This window comes from Pollicipes pollicipes, unplaced genomic scaffold, assembly GCF_011947565.3.
Source record: "Pollicipes pollicipes isolate AB1234 unplaced genomic scaffold, Ppol_2.1 Scaffold_7231;HRSCAF=8579_pilon_pilon_pilon, whole genome shotgun sequence".
NCBI classification, from domain to species: domain Eukaryota; kingdom Metazoa; phylum Arthropoda; class Thecostraca; order Pollicipedomorpha; family Pollicipedidae; genus Pollicipes; species Pollicipes pollicipes.
Window position 1 is genome coordinate 30,838,843 of NW_023597034.1, and position 19,096 is coordinate 30,857,938.

General features: G+C 53.1%; 2 protein-coding genes across 4 annotated transcripts in view; one reads left to right on the forward strand and one right to left on the reverse strand.

Annotated features, from left to right (window-relative positions):
- LOC119109512 (RING-box protein 2) overlaps window positions 1–17,520 on the reverse strand; it is a 44,995-nt gene extending 27,475 nt beyond the window's left edge. Inside the window, exons 1-2 of one of the 3 annotated variants that reach the window (XM_037233148.1) lie at window positions 17,491–17,520; window positions 14,295–14,471 (exon numbers count right to left, since the gene is read on the reverse strand). In XM_037233148.1, coding sequence (XP_037089043.1) covers window positions 14,295–14,469 — 175 coding nt within the window. In that variant the 5' untranslated portion in view covers window positions 14,470–14,471; window positions 17,491–17,520. Of the gene's footprint in view, window positions 1–14,294; window positions 14,472–14,888; window positions 14,914–17,487 lie in introns of those variants that run through there. The other 2 variants (XM_037233150.1, XM_037233147.1) reach the window with 2 other exon arrangements.
- On the forward strand, window positions 528–8,116 carry LOC119109511 (facilitated trehalose transporter Tret1-2 homolog). Its single transcript, XM_037233146.1, has 5 exons — window positions 528–870; window positions 3,855–3,977; window positions 5,865–6,162; window positions 6,531–6,665; window positions 6,987–8,116. The coding sequence occupies exons 1-5, from the start codon at window positions 538–540 to the stop codon at window positions 7,811–7,813; spliced, it is 1,716 nt and encodes a 571-aa protein (XP_037089041.1). The 5' UTR covers window positions 528–537; the 3' UTR covers window positions 7,814–8,116.
- Window positions 17,521–19,096: the final 1,576 nt, after the last annotated feature.

Below are 19,096 nucleotides of genomic sequence, written 5' to 3' on the forward strand. Positions count from 1 at the left end.
TCGCCCACATGGTATCGTCTCGCGTCACAACCAGCCGTGAACAGGACGACCGCGTGTGTCGACCCGCGCCAGCCTCGCCGACAAATCGGACGGATCACCCGCCCTGCGCCAGACGACGAGGAGCAACAAACGGCCAGAGGACGAGGGCCAGCCGGCGCCGCGACCGGCCGCCGACCTCGCTAGCGACCGATACTGGGGTGACGGTCGCGGCTGTCCCGCCCGGCCCCGTCCCGTCGAGGTGGTCCGCCAGCCAGCGCGACGTCGTCTGCGCTCGAGTCTCGAGTCTCCACCGCCACGGCGCCTCCACTTGCCCACATCGCCACGCTGTGGGAAGGGACGGGCGCGGCCGTCGCCTCCGACCCTGCGGCAAGCGTGGCTCCGCGGCGGACGCGGACAAGGCCCGCCGACGGCGGGGCGGTTTGAACCGGATCGCCGGCGGGCCGGACGCGCGCGCGCAGCCGCCGTCGGACCGCCGACCGAGCCTTCCTGGGGCGGCCGTCGGCCGGCTGGTCAGATCAACGCCGGCGTCCACTCAGCATGGGCCAGCTCGACGAGAGCCGTGACGAGCGGGCGGCCGCCGCCCGCTGCCCAGCCGAACAGGCCGCGCACAAGACGGAGCCGTGGCAGGCGGGTGAAGACATGCCGTCGCCGACGCCACCGCAGCAGCCCGAGACGGAGCCGGACGTGCTGGTCGACTGCACCGCGGTCGCCACGAACCCGGTCATCCACCACCTGCTGCAGGACGACTCGCACAAGGAGCAGTTTGAGCTGTACATCTCTAATCTGCTGCTGCATGAGGAGGGCGACGGGCCGGCCGCCGGCGCCGACAGCCCGGCCAAACGATGGCAGGCCCGCTTCCCGGTGCGACAGGTGAGCGGCGGCCGCCGGACCGGCGCCGGCCGTGCTGTCACCCCCGGGATCCCCGTCGCCGTCGGCGAGCTGGGGTCAGCGCACGCTGCCCCGGTCGTCGCAGGTCAACGCTGGAAAGCTCGCGCTCTGGGCTTTCCAGCTCTGGGCTCCGAGGCCGCTCCACATTGAGGGCGCGATCCTGCACTAGCCCGTCACGACACCAAGCTCGGCTTTGGGGATTTTTGAGACGCACGGCACGGATTTCTTTAGACGCCTGCTACTTATCGGAAGGCGACCGGGGCGATCGAATGGCATCTCGTTCAGCCCACATTGCGCCAATGCCCTCATCTTCACGTTTCCGATTTTCGCCGAATGGTTTCATCTTGTGGCTCCTGTCCTCAGATGTAGCCTAGCATGACACAAGGTCAACAAACAAATCTGCTTTAACCCAGAATGAAACTCCAGTAGTCAGTGTGGCACGATGACAGAAAACGAACGAGGTTTAATTCAAGACGGAACTCCGGGCAGCTAACAGCCGATACAAACAGTCGGGGTGCTTTTGTCATGACATGCCGATTTTCACACTGAAGCCCACTCGTGACTGAGTACGAGAGTTCACCACAAATCGACCTGTGACACTAGAAAGTAACACCCTCCTCGGTTGCCAGTATGATGTAAGCACCCGCCCGACGCTCTGAATCTGACAATGAAATGCCTAGCTCGGTCAGTACAACAGCGGTTTCATTAAACCCTGGAACGTTGGTGAGAGGCCATGCCCAACGGCCGTCGTGGATGCTTGCGTCGTGCACGAAGGCAATCGGTATGATGTAGCATAAAAATGGCCCAGCAAAATGGAACAAAAGCTAGTTTGCAAATGTGCTGTCTGTGTGACCCTGCATGACCCAATGTGACCCAGTAAGGCACCGAGGTAGTAAAAAATGAGCTTAACGTGAGCTCGAGGGCAGCGGTAGCGCGGCAGTCTCACTCCTCGCCAGAGTCCACCGATGGTCTTACGTCGGCTCAACCGCCGAAGTCATCGCGAAGCTAAAACGACAACATCAGAATGAGCTCTTGCCGTATCTTTTTTTGCACGCGATTTCAGGCGGCTTCTTCGTTTGATGTGTGCTGGGACTTACACGACGCAACACATCGAGAGCTAACTTTGTGACTAACGCTCTTGAAAACGCCGTAGGTAACAAGACTTTCTTCGCTACCTTTTGCCATGAAAAGCTAGCTATTACCAGCTGGCTCTAAGCTTGCGATCATGCTCTGACTGCCCTCATAGAATCCGAGGCCACGCAGAGTCGCACAAGACTGAAAGGACAAAGCACGAAGACGAGAGGAAGCGCAATTAAGAAATTACCCATGAAATCCATGGAAGTACAGAATCTTACAAGACGCGTTCAAACATCCAAGCAAGATGCGTGAAGAATTGCGGTGCTGGCTATATATATATGTATATATATATATATATATATATATATATATATATATATATATATGTATATCGGTAATTACAAAAATAAGGCGAAATAACTCACTTAAAACAAATGAGCGCATGGTGGCAATAAGTTGTCATTTAATCGGCCGTTTTGGGCAACATTTGTGATGTTACAAATGGGCTATCAAGTCGTCACATATCGAAAAGAACACGAAAGAAATTTTGTTAACAGAAGTAAACTACTGAGAGTATATCCCTTGTGTCATGCTTGATCACATATTCTTGGTTCACGAATATGTTTCAAAAAAAGAAAAAACCATTTGTTGAGGCGATTTAATGATTCAGTGGAAGTTCAAACGTAATGGATTTTCTACCATTTCGGCTGGCTTCCATGAGTTCGGTCATAAAAATATTCATACATCGTGCGAAGCATACCACTACTGAGCAGGACCATCGTCTATCGCCAGGTCACAGGCCAGCGTTGCCCTGATCCAGGCGAAAGTTGCAGACCGATGCAACGCGTCAGATAGTCCCCCCAACATATCTGCACAGAAATGAGAGGTGAGGATGCCGAGCACCAGCTGACAACACGCCCCCTCGAGCCGACGGAGCCGGCTCCAGAGCATCCGGGGGTGGCGTTCCACCTGCATGCGACGATCACGCTCGGAGAACAGCCCGGCGCGTGCACTGTGATGACGTCACGATGTGCGGTCGATGCCCCACTTGGTGCTCATGGATCCATCCCGGACACGCGGACACCATCGCCCGCCAGTGAACTTCCATGCCGTCACGAGCTGGTCGATATTTCGTCGCCAAAATATTACAAATATTCCCAAAAAAGGGATCGGGCTTTCCGCCTTTGGGTGCTGGAATCTCCATCCCGCCCATGCCACCGATCTTTGTCATGGTTCATTTGGACGCTGTGTGGAGGGAACAGATATAACGTGCCTAAGCTGTCCTATCTTAGCTCAAGAACATTTCTACGCTCAGCCCCCAAAACTGCGTCTTTGCTCCGACAGGAGCATCCCGACCCCGACGAGATCCCTGGAGGAGCGTGACATCCGCCACGTTCAGACACGAGTGTCGCGTGCTCCCACTGCGAACCGGGGTTTTGGGGTGCGCCCACTGAACTGGTCATGCCGCGTGTGTGTTGCCACTGGGAGCGGCGGCGTCTGCGAGGCAGCGCAGCTGTGGGACGCGAGCGCGGCCCGACGGGACGCACCCGACGCCGTGTCGATCCCGTGCCACTCACACGCCCCCTCAGTCGCCGCGCGCGCACAGCTGTTCTGCGGCTGGCGAGCGAGCCGGGGCGCCCGACTCGCAGCGGCTCGTGCACACTGCACCGCACCCACCGTCTCTGCCCGACCCTTCCTCGCCGTCCCAGGACTCGCCGGCGACCGACGTTCGCCGAGTCCTCCGACTCAACCGAGGCCTGCGCCGCCCGAATCCACTGTCCACCACGACTCTTGACCCGGCCCGCCGCTGCCTGAGCCGGCCGCGCGCGAGCTGACCGGACAGCGACCGGGCGCGCTGTTCGCTGACGCGGCGCGCCCTCCGTCCACAGGTGATGGCCGCCCTGGCCGTGTCCGTGGGCTCCATGCTGGTAGGGTTCACAGCCGCCTACACGTCGCCTGCGCTGGCGTCCATGCAAGCCCCCGACAGCCGACTGAAGATCACCGACACCCAGGTGAGGCCCGCGCAGGCACAAAAGTAGCACGCTGCTTGGAAAGCTCAACGTCGCGGGATGAGCCACCTTGTACACGTCAGTGCAGCAGGGCTCCTTTAGTAAGAAGTTTAGATGCATGGCCCATGGTGTTTACATTCGGGGCGAGGTAAAAAGTTATAGCTGGGTACTGACACTGAATGCCGTTGAGGTCATCGTCCATCACTGGTCGCACAGCCATAGGGAGCATACACTTCGCTCACTCAAATACACAGACAATCGATTCTGGGAGTCATCCATAGCTGTGCTACACGTGGCACTTAAAGGCCCATTCTGCATGGCCGTGACTCGCGCACCGTAGCATCTCGTTCGTTTTGTCGTTGAACGTTTCCCATCATGCGCGTATTTGACTGGGCCATTCCCGCTCATGCAAAATACTATCAATACCTCACGGCGTCGTAATAATGTTACTACATAAACACGAGGTCTCACTCAAAACTAAAAAAAAATCTTCGGTACCCTGGTCTCGTTTCACCGGCGACGAGAGAATGGCGCGCCGCGGCGTCGGAGGCGCGAGGTCTGGCCCCGCGACGTTCCCACTGACAGCGATAACTGGGTGGTGACACCGACCAGCCGGCGAAAACACGAAAAACACGCGCCTGGCGACGCCGCGCAGACGGGAGTCCACCGCGCGGTGGCCACGGGCTGGTCGGTCTCGGCCCATCATAACAGCAGTGACGTAACACGGCGAGGTCGACGGCGGCCGGGAGCGAGGCTCGGGTCAGGAGCCGGCTCGACCCGCCCGAGCTGCCGTCGGTGCCGACTTCACCGGACACTACCGGTTTGAACCGGACCGGTGCGGGCCGGGCTGCGTCCCCGGGTGTCGAGCGGAACTCCGACGCGCCCCTGCCGCTTAAAGAGGAAGCGTCGCACGGTCGCGCGAGATTGAATCGGTGCTTGATCCGCTGGGGTCGGCGGCGCGCGGCGCGGCGCCGGGCAGAGCCGCGCGACTCGGCCCCGCCGACGAGACGGCCTCGGCCGCTGACGGCACCGCGACCCGCCAAAGGACGCGGCCCGATTCCCGGGGCTGGCAGCGCGGGTCACCGGGCCCGATAAGGGGTCTGGTGGGCCGCTGCCAGCGGACCGGCACACCGGACGCCAGACCCCGGCGTCCGACGTCAACCGTTGGTGCTCTGACGTCACGCCACACCACCGCCGCGACAACAGGCGTCGCTGTGGAGCATTGGCGCCGTCTGTCCGTCCCGTCCGTCCAGCGGCCCGGCCTGCTCTGCTCCGCCCCGCCGTCCATCCGTCCAGCGACCCGACCTACTTTGCCCCCGTCCCGCCCGGCGACCCCGATGTCTGGAAACGGCCCCGCGGCTATCCGTTTGATCGACGCCGCATGCGGCACGCCGGCGCCTTCGCCTCCCTCCTCGCCAGCCAGGTCTGCTGCATGCCGTCGAGATTCAAGCCTCCGTGCCCTGTCCGCATCACGTCAGTTCCGGCGGCTCCCTCCGCCATTACCAGCCTCCGCCAGCCCCCCCCCCCCCCCCCGAGGTCCAGCTTCCCTCTCCCCACCGTCGCGGGCACTCAGGTCGCCGCGGTCGCCCTGACGGCACGGCACCTGACAGCTGCGCGGCTTCGTTCACGGTGTGGTGGCCATGTTTACGGTCGTGGTCACTGTAATGGCGTTCGCCGTTACTGTGTCGACACCTGCGGCGGCTGGGCAGACGGCTGTATCGCACGGTCAGTGTCGACCTGTCGGCCCAGCATCTGACGCCCGCCACGCTTCAGTTGTCGGCCGTAGTGACCCGTTCACAGCAGCGGCCTTCCTGCTGGTGCTGGTCCCGCCACCGCTCGCCTGACGGGCGCGTTCGCCCCGCTGACGCGGCGGTCGCCCCTCGGTTACAGGCTTCCTGGATCGGCAGCCTGATGCCGCTGAGTGCGCTCTGCGGCGGCCTCGTCAGCGGCTCGCTGATCGAGCGGCTCGGCCGCAAGATCACCATCATGGCCACCGGCCTGCCGTTCATGCTGTCGTACGCGCTGATCGCGTTCGCGCAGGACGTCTATATGATCTACGTGGCGCGCGTGATCGCCGGGCTGTGCATCGGCACGCTCTCGCTGGCTATGCCGGTCTACCTAGGCGAGACGATTCAGCCCGACATCCGCGGCACGCTCGGCCTCCTGCCCACCACTATCGGCAACACCGGTAAGACTGCGGCCCACCACTATCGGCGACGCAACTCCTGCCGCCACCCATCATGACTCATTACAAGACCAGAGCTGGGTCGTGATGAGATCGGTTATGGCTGACCACCATGAAAATGTTCCATTCTGCATGTCATCGAAGGCGCCATATCAACCGCGCGAGTCTCTAGGCCTTTAGGCATGGCAGCCAGGCGCTCGACCGAAACAAAGGAGAATATCCGGTGAAAAGAGGTCGATAAACAGTACCACTCAGCGTCTGATTCCTCGCGGAGCGAACTGCAGTATGTCACCGTGACTGCGGCCCGGCGAGGTCCCCAGCCGCCCGGCCGCCCCCGCGCCAGTCCCTCTGACGATGTCCGCGTCCGGCAGGCATCCTGGTCTGCTTCCTGGCGGGCACGTACCTGCGCTGGGACCACCTGGCCCTGTTCGCCGGCTGCATCCCGGTGCCGTTCCTCATCATGATGTGGTTCGTGCCCGAGACGCCGCGGTGGTACGTCGCGCACGGTGAGTGATGACGCCACTCGGCGGGCGACGCGGCGCCGGCGGGCCGCCGGTGTCCGTTGCTTGGATGTCCGGTCCACAGATGGCCACGCCTTTCACCACTACGCCTTTCGCTGGCGATGGTTATCGTCGCCGGCTCAGCTGGCGTCGCATCTCACTAGCGATGGGACTGTCGCATATCGTACGACGTTGTCGGCCCCCGCCAGTTGGCACGGAATGTCGCTGCACTACACAGCAGCTGATCATGGCTCTGTTGGGTGCGGACCTGGCGCTGCATCTTACCACTTCCCGACACACTCCACAACAGCCTGCTCCGTTCACCAGGTAAACTGAAGGAGGCGGCCAAGTCGCTCCGCTGGCTGCGCGGCCAGGACGTCAACATCTCGGACGAGCTCAGCTCCATCACCGAGCACATCACGGCGGCGCAGCGGACGCACAGCTCGCTGAGAGACCTCCTTTCCCCGCACTACCTGCGCGCGTTGGCCATCTCGCTGGCGCTCATGTTCTTCCAGCAGATGTCCGGCATCAACGCCGTCATCTTCTACTCCGTCAGCATCTTCAAGATCGCCGGCAGCAGCATCGACGGCAACCTGTGCAGCGTGGTCGTCGGCCTCGTCAACTTCGGCGCCACCTTCATCGCCAACGTGATGATCGACCGGCTGGGCCGCAAGGTGCTGCTCTACATCAGCAGCAGCCTGATGGTGGCCAGCCTCGCTGTGCTCGGCGCCTTTTTCTACGTGAAAGAAGAGCTACCGCAGCAGCACGCGCTGGTGACTGAGCTTGGCTGGCTGCCGCTCGTCAGCTTCATGGTGTTCGTGGTGGCCTTCTCGGTCGGCTGGGGTCCCATCCCGTGGCTCTTCTTGGGCGAGGGTCTACCAGGTCGCATCCGCGGTAGCGCCGGCTCCGTCGCCACCGCCTTCAACTGGGCCTGCACCTTCGTCGTCACCAAGACGTTCAACGACCTGATCCACGCGGTGGGCGCACACGGCACGTTCTGGCTGTTCGGCGTCTGCACCGCCGTCGGCCTGCTCTTCACCGTCGGCTTCATGCCGGAAACGCGCGGCAAGACGCTCGAGGACATCGAGAAGAACCTCTTCACCACGCGACAGGGCAGCCTCAAGAAGCGCCCTGCCTCGCCCGTCATCGACTGAACGCAGCCGCTGCTCGGCTGCGAGGCTGGCGGTGCCGGCGGCGCTGCCTCGCGCTCCGCGGCGGCAGAGGACCGCGAGCCGCGTGGGCTCGCACGCCGCCGCTGTTTGTTGCGGCGATACGCTGCGCGTTTGTATGCTGTTTGTACAAATATTGGCGCGTCCGCCGTCGGCTGGCGCGCATTATTGCGGCCTTTTGAGCCGCCCGTCGTCCTCAGTGTCAACGACAACCATTTTGTAGCGTGCATATATGCGAGTGTAAATACTACGGACACATTATAATAATGTATTAATAAACATAATGATGCCACCGAGCTTGATTTACGATAAACTAAGAGGCAAGATGATGGAGTATAAAGGTACTCCGTTGTATCGATCAGCAACGGTAGTAGCCGTAAACCCAGTTAAGTGCCCATGCGTCAGGCCCTCGCTCCAACACGCCACATCAAACAGAAAACACGCCCAGCGCGCGTGTGTGCAGCAGTCGCAGTCAGTCCGCAGTCATTAAACAGGACAAATTCCCGTCAGTGGCCGAGCTGATTTATAAAATCGCTTCCACGGAACTTGTCAAGAGTACTACTTTGCGACTGGCAGACGCCTGCACAACATGTAGTGTCGTTTCTTCCTCGTAAATGCGGGGTTAACGTCACAACAGCCCTCCGTTGTGGACACAAAGTTGTCATTCCTACACCACGCCGATAGTGTAGGAATGACAACTTGGGATCGGGATCGGGTGTAAACAATCACACGATGGAGAGCGTTCTGTCGGAAACACAGCACTCTCTGTAAACAACTAAAAGATGGAGAGCGTTCTGTCGGAAACACGGTACTCTCTGTGACCAACTATATGACGGACAGCGTTCTGTCGGAAACACGGCACTCCCTGTGACCAACAATATGACGGACAGCGTTCTGTCGGAAACACGGCACTCCCTGTGACCAACTATATGACGGACAGCGTTCTGTCGGAAACACGGCACTCTCTGTGAACTATACCATGGAGAGCGTTCTGTCGGAAACACAGCACTCTCTGTGAACAACTAAAAGATGGAGAGCGTTCCGTCGGAAACACGGCACTCTCTGTGAACAACTAAAAGATGGAGAGCGTTCCGTCGGAAACGTAGCACTCTCTGTGAACAACTATACCATGGAGAGCGTTCCGTCGGAAACACGGCACTCTCTGAGAAGTACACGACGGAGAGCGTTCCGTCGGAAACGCAACACTATTCGCCAAGACATGTGGTGGAAAACAATATTGTGGAGGAAAAAAATCGCAGTAAAAGAATGACCAACATCCAAGCTTTACATGGGAAGGGAGCAACGATAAACGCAATGGTAAGCAGTCAGTGCTAGGCGCCGCTTCTAAAAGGTCGCTCACACGAGTGCGGAATGCCATGCTGCTGTGACAAAAACGCATGTTGAATTCTGAGGTAAAGTGCACTATACAGTGACGTATTAATCCGCTGGTTTAAGGTTTGGTAATTCACTACGTGCTGATATTACAATGTCCTGTTACAGCGACGCTGAACTACGTTGTACCAACCTTCTCACATACAAGTCGAGCAAATTGTATTTATGCTGTCTGGCTACGTTCAGAGGGCAGAGTGGGTGGAAGAAGTGACTGGGTGTGGGAACGGGCCGAGGGGGAAAAAGCGTTCTTGCGTTTTTAAACGTAACTTTCCGTCAGCTAGACGGCTCCAAAGAAGACTTCGGGTCGCACACGTGATCTTGTGGCCTGTTCCGACATTCTATTCCCCGCGGCCGAAAAGACGGTGAACTTTTCCCTGAAATGGTACAACCGTGCCCCCCTTTGGAGTCTTGGCACCAAACTTTCAACTATGCACCATAAAATACGGCACTTTTATGAATCGGACAGAACACCTGCCTTGATACTGATGGCAAGATGCGACAAACGCTCATCATGTTTGAGCCTGGAAAATGTCCTTGGGATGACCGGTATGGCCGGAGAAGGTTAACCTCTTTATTTAAATTGACTCGCTACAGACTCTTTTCATCCGTTTTCCCACACAGCGAAACGTAAAATTTTCACAGCGAAATCCAAAAAACGTAAATGAGAGGCGTCGGGGGTCGCAGGCCAGTGGGAATGTTTCTGTCCCAAGGCCGACTAAGATACCATAACACATTACGACTTGTTTCCCAGGAGCAAAGAAAGTTGACAATCTTTTGCCGAAACATCGGTGTTCGTTAGAAAAAAATCAAAACTTGGGAAAATTCCACGGAATCCGAAACAACCGTCATATCCGACACTAACCGTTGAGTTCAAACCAAGTAACGGACATCATAATTACGTTATTACGCAGATTGTTTAGATTATATTACTAAAAACCAAAAAGATCAAATGCGCGTATCTGTATTGCCATGTGCGTTGTCATTGGCAATGACGGTACACGTACTACATTCATTTTCCACATTTCTTTCTCCCATTTCTGTCCCAGAAATATCGTCGGATTTTCATGTAGAGAACGCAGCAGATTTATATCCATGAGCAGCATTTCTTTGCACGTTCGCAGTGGCCACACGTCTCTTGAAAACACTAATTCTTTGAGTTTATGGTGCTTCGCACCTCTCCAGTCACGAGCGATGCCGCACAATCCTAGCGAATCCCATTTGAACAGTGAGAACATTTTCAGCTGGAGCGACTGGGCACTGGGCGGGCAAGGCGTTACGCTTTCCCGGAGCCTATAACTCGCAACCGCTGACCGCAGCTCCGAGCGGCCTTACGCCAAAAAAAGTTTGAAACATCGTGCAGTCGAGACTCACTCCCACAAGTTTCTGCGACACTGCCAAGTGAACAACGTAAAACCTTCCTAATTACACTAACATAAGAAACTTTAAGTTGCTCCCTACGAAACGGCTAGGCAGTGCAGTTGGAAACCGGGCCCACATTGTTGGCCAACCAGTGTGGCACAGGCGTCGGACCACCATCACTCGCCACAGGACAGAGCGACCGATCGTATCGGCACACGTGAGGGTCGATGGGCGTAGACGGGGTCACGTGCAGCCGCGCGCTGCCCAGCGGTCCGACCAGTCGTGGACGCGTCTCGGGAGCGACGTCGGACCTCCGTAAGCAGAGCAGACAAATAGATAGGGCCAATGGAACGCAATGGGCGAATGTACCGGATGCAGGTCACCACGCCGTCTCAGCGCAGTCCGGCCTGGCTCGCCAGTCGCCCACCGGGAACCGGCCAATGCCACCGCTTTTGAAACCGACCTACAAGACGAGCTGTGCTCTGAACCAAGAAATTGGGCCACGTGCATTGGCTCCTCATTCAGTTTACTGTAATCAGCACTGATTAAGAAAAATTGCGTCTTCCATCGTACTCTGATCAGACACAAACAACGCACGTAATTACAAACGCACGTCCAACAAAACCAGATCTGGCTAGATCCATAGCTTCTAAGCTTTGAAGCAATACAATATATTAGCAGACGAGGAAGTGCCACATAAGGAAACTTTTTTATCTGTTGAGAAGAAATGCATGACGTACTTATCAACACACAGGTACAACGCAAAATACGAGTTTCCAGAAGTGTTGCACTGCCCAAGATTCGTATTATCAAGAGGATAACTGCTAATAAGTAATAGCTCCCACGTCTCTGATAACTTAACCGTAACCCTTCCACACGCTGCATATTCCTGGTCACTTCATGTGGCAATCGCTCGAGGCAATTGCGACGGAGGCAAACGTTCAGAATTGACCATTGAAACATTTCAACAGCGTTCCCCTGCACCCAGTTCTCTTACATGACGGGCGCCATTCGACGGATAAACAGCATATATACTGCCAAGACACGGAAAAGCACACAACTACCAGTTACCAATGCCTACAGCTGGATGCGTTCATTTTCGTCAATATACACAACATGCACTGCGGAGTGCGGTCGCTTACGGTCGAGGGAGGTGCCCTTTCTGATACAAAACTGGCGGGTCATGGGTGCACCCTGCCCCCCCCCCCCTCTCTCCTTTCCCCGTAAGTAACGGAGTTCATCAAAAGAAACAACAACGTATCTAGGACCCTGATGGTATTCCAGAAGTAAATGTAACAAATGGTAGCTATGAAACTTGATACAGATCAAAGTACGATAATTTTGTCGCCACAAATCATGCAATGTTGAAAATGTGTGCACATTAGCAGTCACACATTGGGAAGTCATCCATATATGCAGATCTGATCATTAAGCCCTGTATGCGCGGCCAGATGTACGCGCCGCGATAGCTCCCGCCCCAACTTTCGCGTAGCTTGCCGCCGATACCTCCGATCATCTTTTGCATGCTGCGGCACAGTCGCCGGCCATTCTGCGCCAACCAGCCCTGCCCTTCCCCTGGACACCTGCTGCTCCACTAAGCCCCAGAAGTCACCCATCGGTCGCAGTTGCGACCGACAGACTTCCGTGCGCAGCTTTCAATGGGCCCTTCGCCGCTATTTGGAATAGGCCTCCCAATCCGGCGGTTGTTTTACCCTGGCTGAGATGTCATTCCAAGGATATCTTCGCCAGTGCGCTTTTCTCTTTCCGTAGCTCGATAACCTGCTTCAGAATCTGCTTAACGTACGATTGGCCTATCCCGAATCTGCGCGGCAGTACACGCTGTGAGACACCCACCTTGCCCTTGATGGTCCATATCAGATAATATAAATTCCATACGGTCCTTTTCACCATCAGTTTCTCTGAAATCATGTTTTTCACATGTCCTATCATCTTCGTTCCACACGCATTGTACACTGTATAGTTGGTTATGCACGTCCAGGCTAAAAAAGCGTGCCAAGCTGGGTTTGGCTCCGAGAACACCATGGCCAAACGTCCTGACGGCTGGTTTCGGTCCAACTCCGCACCACGTCTCGAGCAGCCGCCATGGACAACAAACCACTGACTTCTTTGGACGGGAAGGACACGATTCGTATAGATATAGTTCGATGTGGTTCAGCCATCAGCATCAGCTGCCGGGTCCCGATTTATTTTCACACAGCTCGGGCAAGAGCTGGCGAATTTCGCGCCACGTCTCGTGCGCTCAAAATGCGACGTTTTACTCCGTACTTGTCGAATATTGGCAAAACGCCGCTAGAAATGAACGAATCAATGGCGGCTTCAATAAAAATGAAGGAGCATTCGTTACATATCCCTGTCAACCAACGTTGCCCCGTCTTACCGCATGCTATTGAGCGGCCAGCATTGTACCGCTGTGGACCGCATACCTGGCCACGTCAGGGCACTACTTGCTTGCGTTGTTTATCAAGCCTGCTGCCCGTTACTAACCAAGCGCACGCTGCTGTTCACGAAACGCTATGCTGAAGGCACCAGCGGAAATAAATTTTCAGAACCACATCATGGTATCAAAGACTAAGATCTTGATCACAAACTAAATTATGCATTGATCAGAATGAAAAAGCCGTAGATTGCTGACCTTGGTGACGTCACTGCAACACTCCGGGATGGCCTCGAAGAGCATGGTTGCTCCAGTCATAACTTCGGCAATAGTAGTGTACGCTGTTTAAAATTTTATACCGTCCCCAGCCACCGTAACTCGCATGTTTAGTCTACGCAAGTGCAATCATTTATATACAATCAGAAACTTGTTGATCTCTGCTTTGGTCACGTCCCCGGCAAACTAGCAGGCCAGCAGGCAACATCACGAGACTGCACACTCACACAGCTCACACACTCGCGACCGACTCACTCCCGCATTCTGAGCTGCTTCTACCAATATTTGGACGCTACACGGTACGCTATTGACATGGGTCTGATCACTCGCCACCCTGAGGGAGCTGACGGGTTCAGCCGAGCTGCCTCGCCGATGTCCTCCAGCCGTAGCCGGTTTGTGATTCGCTGCTGAGTGCAACGCACGCAACACGCATTTCTAGTTCCGTTGCAATTAGACCTCTTTCGGTCATCGGCCATGTCCGGGCACTGGGATGAAGCAGAGCAGCGGGGCAGGACCGCATGCACCTGGGAGTCCTCCGCTAGCGAGACTTCTCCACACAGGGGACCCCCCCCCCCCCCTCATCGAGGTTTGTGCGGACCAACTGGGTGCCGTCACTGAGACTTGATGACCCACTCAGCTGCGGAGGCCATAGAGCGTCGCATGCCTCTCGCCCTCGCAGGAAAGGCGGACACCGCAGAGGATCGAACCACGTACCCCTGATTTCCCAGAAGCACAGACTAACTCATGTGCCTCATGTCTGGTTGTTGTCTGGTTTGATGACATCCCACAATTAATGACAAGGCGAATCCCGCCTCCAACGGAGAGCCGATCGCATCGCAGTAAACAGTTTATACAACTGGCCACAAGGTGTGGTTCACAGTGCTCTTAACCAGAACACTTAAGTCTGGAGATGCACTGACATGCCTGCGCATCGCCAAACAAGTCCCATATAAGCAAGCGTACGGACATATTCACCCCTCCCCGCGTCAAGCGCGCGCCCGGCTGGGCACATTCCACACCTGGTGGCTAGAATGCCAAACTTACCCATGACTTGAGCTCGGCAGATGGCGCAAGTGTCGCACTCCACATCCCACCGCCACATGGCCACGGCGTTCCACTTCTTCAGCGCGAACATCTTCTCAGGCTTCACCGCCGTGTCCACCTCCATCGGGTCCGCCGGTGTGGCCTCCAAGTTGTTGTTGTTGATGCTGGTCTCCATGACTGCAGAACAAACATGCTGTAGTGGTCTCTGCAGAACACGGCAAGGAAGCAGCACACCACTAAGTTCACCATGTCAAACATCAGGCACGTTTAAACAAAACAAACAAGTGCGTCGGAAAGCACGACGAAACGCAGAACATGTATCACCGCACCAAAGGCTGGCGCATTCAAGTTGACCTGACTTGGTTGGTCTCTGGCCGACCCCAAGAAATCAGACTGAACATAGACTTATTTCGAAGCCATGCTTCCCAGTACGTTGTTTTGCAGTTCTTGCTCACTTTGGAGAAAAATGAATAGGGGAACCTAACCTGCACCCACCATACCCTTCACCGCGGGTTCAAGTAGCTTCATATAAGAAAGATCATCAATTCCCCATTTTCAGCATTGAGTTCAGAATTTCTGTGCAGAGTTACCAACCTTTCATGTTTCGGTAGGTATTGGGTAAAAAATGTTATAAAGCACAAACAAGAGGTCACTAATGAAAAAAGTTGAAAACCAAGACAGGCCAACCCAGAAAATGGTCCGCATTTGTGGAATAACAGATGCTAAAAAGATAGTAAAATTGTTTAATGGTTTGAACTCCTACATCCTGGCAACTGACAAATAGTCACATGTTAAGAACTACACGAAATACAGGTGGCTAAGCCAGAAGGTTATAATAATCCACACAGAATGGCGAGCATAAGATTAGACAATTAATCACCACGAACCTAAGGCACCGCAAACATTGCACGAAAGTCACGAATATCCGCAAATTCAGGTTTTCGTGTCCTAGCAACCAACACCCAGCACCGCAAACGGCTGTCGAAGCACAGGCGGCTAAACCAACATATTTCGACGAGCCGTTCGAAACGTCAGAACAGGAAGAAGAGGGAACTGTTGCTCATCACAACAAATACAGTTTTTCCTCCATGACCCCAGTTCATTAGTACCACCTGGTATGGTGAGTCGACAACGCAGCACTACCAGTCGGAAGTCAAAATAGCTCTTGACCTGTGGAGGCTATGCTCGCAAACTGCCGCAAACTTGTTTCTTATAACCATCAAAGCATGATAATGTGATCTAGAAGGGAGTGTATGAATTCAAATGGATCTATAGGATGTAGAATGGGCCTGAATCCACAAGTGTCTTTGAGCTGCACAAAATATATTTAAAATGTCTTCAGTTTGAAAAAGCATGTCCAGAATCTGATAACAGGTTATTGAGTTGGATCATGTTGTCATCACACAAAGTTGGGGTTCACCAATGTAATGCACTTTCCAAAACCCACACAACCTCCAATCGCTTATCTTGAAATTCAGATTCTCTGCCCCCCAAAATATAACAAGTGCTGCTGCACAGAACCAAAGTAAGACAGCTTTTTTCAAAAATCCAACCAAAGATAGCTATAGTTTTCATAATTGTAACTGTTGGGTAGTCAAGCATGAATGAGCAAGGTACTAATCTTGTATCTCAAGAGATATGCCTTGTCATGATGGGAACAGAGCTCCACAGCAATAATCACAGCTTGTGACAATGAAACACTGTTTTGCAACAAAACTATGAGTGCTAATGATTGTCCTCATTAACAAGTTCCAAGGTGTGTGATAAAAATATTTGGCCAACTTTAGGATGCCTGTAAGCATACAATGACTTAAATCCATAATATGGCTATTAGCATCACAACCAACCACACCAACTGTGGCTTGGGACATCACAACAAACCCAGAATAAGGTTCAAAACTGCACTCTTATAGTTGCTAGTCAAGTATGCCATCCTTGGGCTAAACTTCTACATGTAACAGACACCTTATGACCACTAAAACCCACTTGCTCATTATCATGAGCATTGTCCAATTGACGTATGCAAAATGGGTGCAAAGCTGATGTTATTGCCTATTCACATAAATCATCACACTTCCCTTATGTGAGGGAAACTTCACACCATGCCTAGTTTGCTTGATGGTATCATCTATGAAATAATTAATGTGCTGATAGTAAGGTAGCAAATAATTTCATGAGACATTGCATTAATTTTGATAAATTCTTTAAGTAAGTCAGTACAGACACTTTGAAATACATCAGGGCCAGCTCCCATACAAGTGATTACCCTTATTTGTTGCACATTTTATATCACAACCCAATTTTATGCATCTCAACAGCATAGGGCTAGTCTGCAAGCTACTCCTTCAAAACAAGACAACAGTTGTGGTTTGGAGCAGAGCTACAAAAACAATAGCACATATTAAATACATTCCTTTCCCAAACACAACAGATCATTGTAATTTTATTGTGCATACCTTGCTTTTTTGAGCATTAAGATTTTGATGTAAAGCCTTGCAAAACAGTTAGCACCATTCAGGGCACTTGATGTGACAAGCATTAAAAAAAACACATTGCAGTGGGAAGATCAAAGCCTGAGCCAAACAGAGTGAGGCTGTGATTTTTCTAGGTCACTTCCACAACTATGTACTGTATTCACATCTGACCAATGCCTCCCATATGGGAGTAGGTGTCAGAAACAGGCATTTGGGAGGCAATAGCCACCCTCAAATCATTATCACTGTTCCCAGCTGTTCTGGTAAGTACTGATTACAGCATGACCAATGAATGCTAAAAATTTAATTTAAAATGAACAGAATAGGGGATTAAAGGCTCCAAGTACAGGAAAAAAGGGCATGTCCCAACACGACTGACCAGTACATCTCCATGTTTCTTCCCGACACCATATTTTACAAAAAAAAATAAAGTGACATTACATTGCACAGTGATCTAAATTTAGAGTTGTCTGTGCAAGCTTGTAGAAAATGTGCATTGTTTTCCTTTACCCCCACTGTCAAATCAATGCAAATATTCTTACACTACCTAGCAAGATCTGACCTTCGATGAAAACAACACAAGACAAACGAGCTATCGACGATCGCCTTAATTCCACTCAACACATATGGCCATCCGAAATTCAAGCTTAATTCCTCGAATAAAAATAAAACATTTAAATTATTTAGTATCATTGACAAATTTTCCGTTCTAAACGTACTACCTTAACTCCCGTCAATGTTCTCGAGTCGAGTGAAGCAATGAGCTGCATAGCGCAATACGTCGTCAGACGCTCGGCGTATTCGCAGACACAAATCGCTGCCATATTCCAAAAAACTATTACGGTAAAGAAGAACTAGGTGAAGGGCTGCAGGCTTGCTGCCCATGTTGACGGAACGTAAGAACACCGGGCATAGCACTCCGGGTAAATCTTCTAAATGGAGCGATTTTGTTTTTCCTCGAGAAAGTGTATTGCCAAGGTTAAAGCGAGTGTCCCATCTTAAACAAGCGCTCGGATGTGCGGGGAGTCAAATTAACCCCAAAGGCTGTTTCCGAATAATTGCGGACGGCGCCACATAGCCACGCCAAACTTTGCACAGTAGTGAAGAATTTAATAACGGATATTTTGATGTACCTGTAGCTGATGTGCGATGTACCTGTTAGGTTGATGTAAAATTGATGTATTTTGGAAGGTCGCTGACCAATCACAGGTCAAATTCGGCCCATGGCTGTCGGTGAGGGGTATTTGTAGGGAATCGTTCAATGTGTTTCAACAACAGAGTGTTAGACGATGAAATACACATATGAAATAATTTATTAGGCAATAAACCAATTGAATCTAGGATTACAACGAATTTCATTGACCTAGGGTCAGGTACCAAGGTCAGACCGGCGTCAAACCTTTTTACAAGAAAGCTTGGTTTACGGGATAGTCTCTGGTTCTCATTCGAACTTATTAATGACAGGGACCGCAACGGACATGCTCCAAGGACTTTTGGGAGGCCAAGGCAGGTCGCTGACCCAAAATGACACTGGCCAACATCTTTTTTCAGAACCTACCGTCCAGCGTAATCCCTGACGCTTATCCGAAATGGCAAAATATGAGAAATTTCTTTGGTGTTTGGTCGCCTCGACTTTATCAAGGTCAAGCAAGGCCCCTGACTTTAATTGGACACCATAAATCTTATGCGTAGAAAAAGTATCCAGGTTCACGGCGATTGCATGAGGAGGGTTGGAAACACTTCAGACATCAAGATGGAGTTTGACGTTGTTTGACCTGTTTGACCCCAAGGTCGTAGCCCAGAAATCTCAGATTTGACGCGTGAATTCACGAACAGGCGGCCCTCCCTACGAATGTAGTGTCTCAACTATCTTAGCTTTTTAGATCTCGGGGGGATCAAATTGAGCCCTTCCCGGGCAGAGTATTTAATTGGCCACCCGGGCGTGTGTTAAGGTAAACAAAACATCCTCAAGTGAAACCATGGGAGTAATTACGTATAATGAAAGCTATGGGTAGTTCCCCTGCAGCACCGTCAAGACATGATAAGGACATCAATTCTGATTATTTTCGAGTCCAAATAACGCTCTCAAAGCTTTGCAGCAGCACTACGATTCTTTTTGTAGTTACGACCGCCGTCGTCATGACATCCATCGTGCGCTACTACTACTGCACTACTGGTGTGAATAACAGAACGTTTGTGTTTGGTCCAGCGGACAAATGCGTGTTACCGAAAAACGCATTGGTTGAAGTTTGAACCAGAGTGTTACATGGATCATGGGATGCTTCCATTCCCGCACCCAAAGTGCGCCTCGAAAAGAGCCACTGCAGT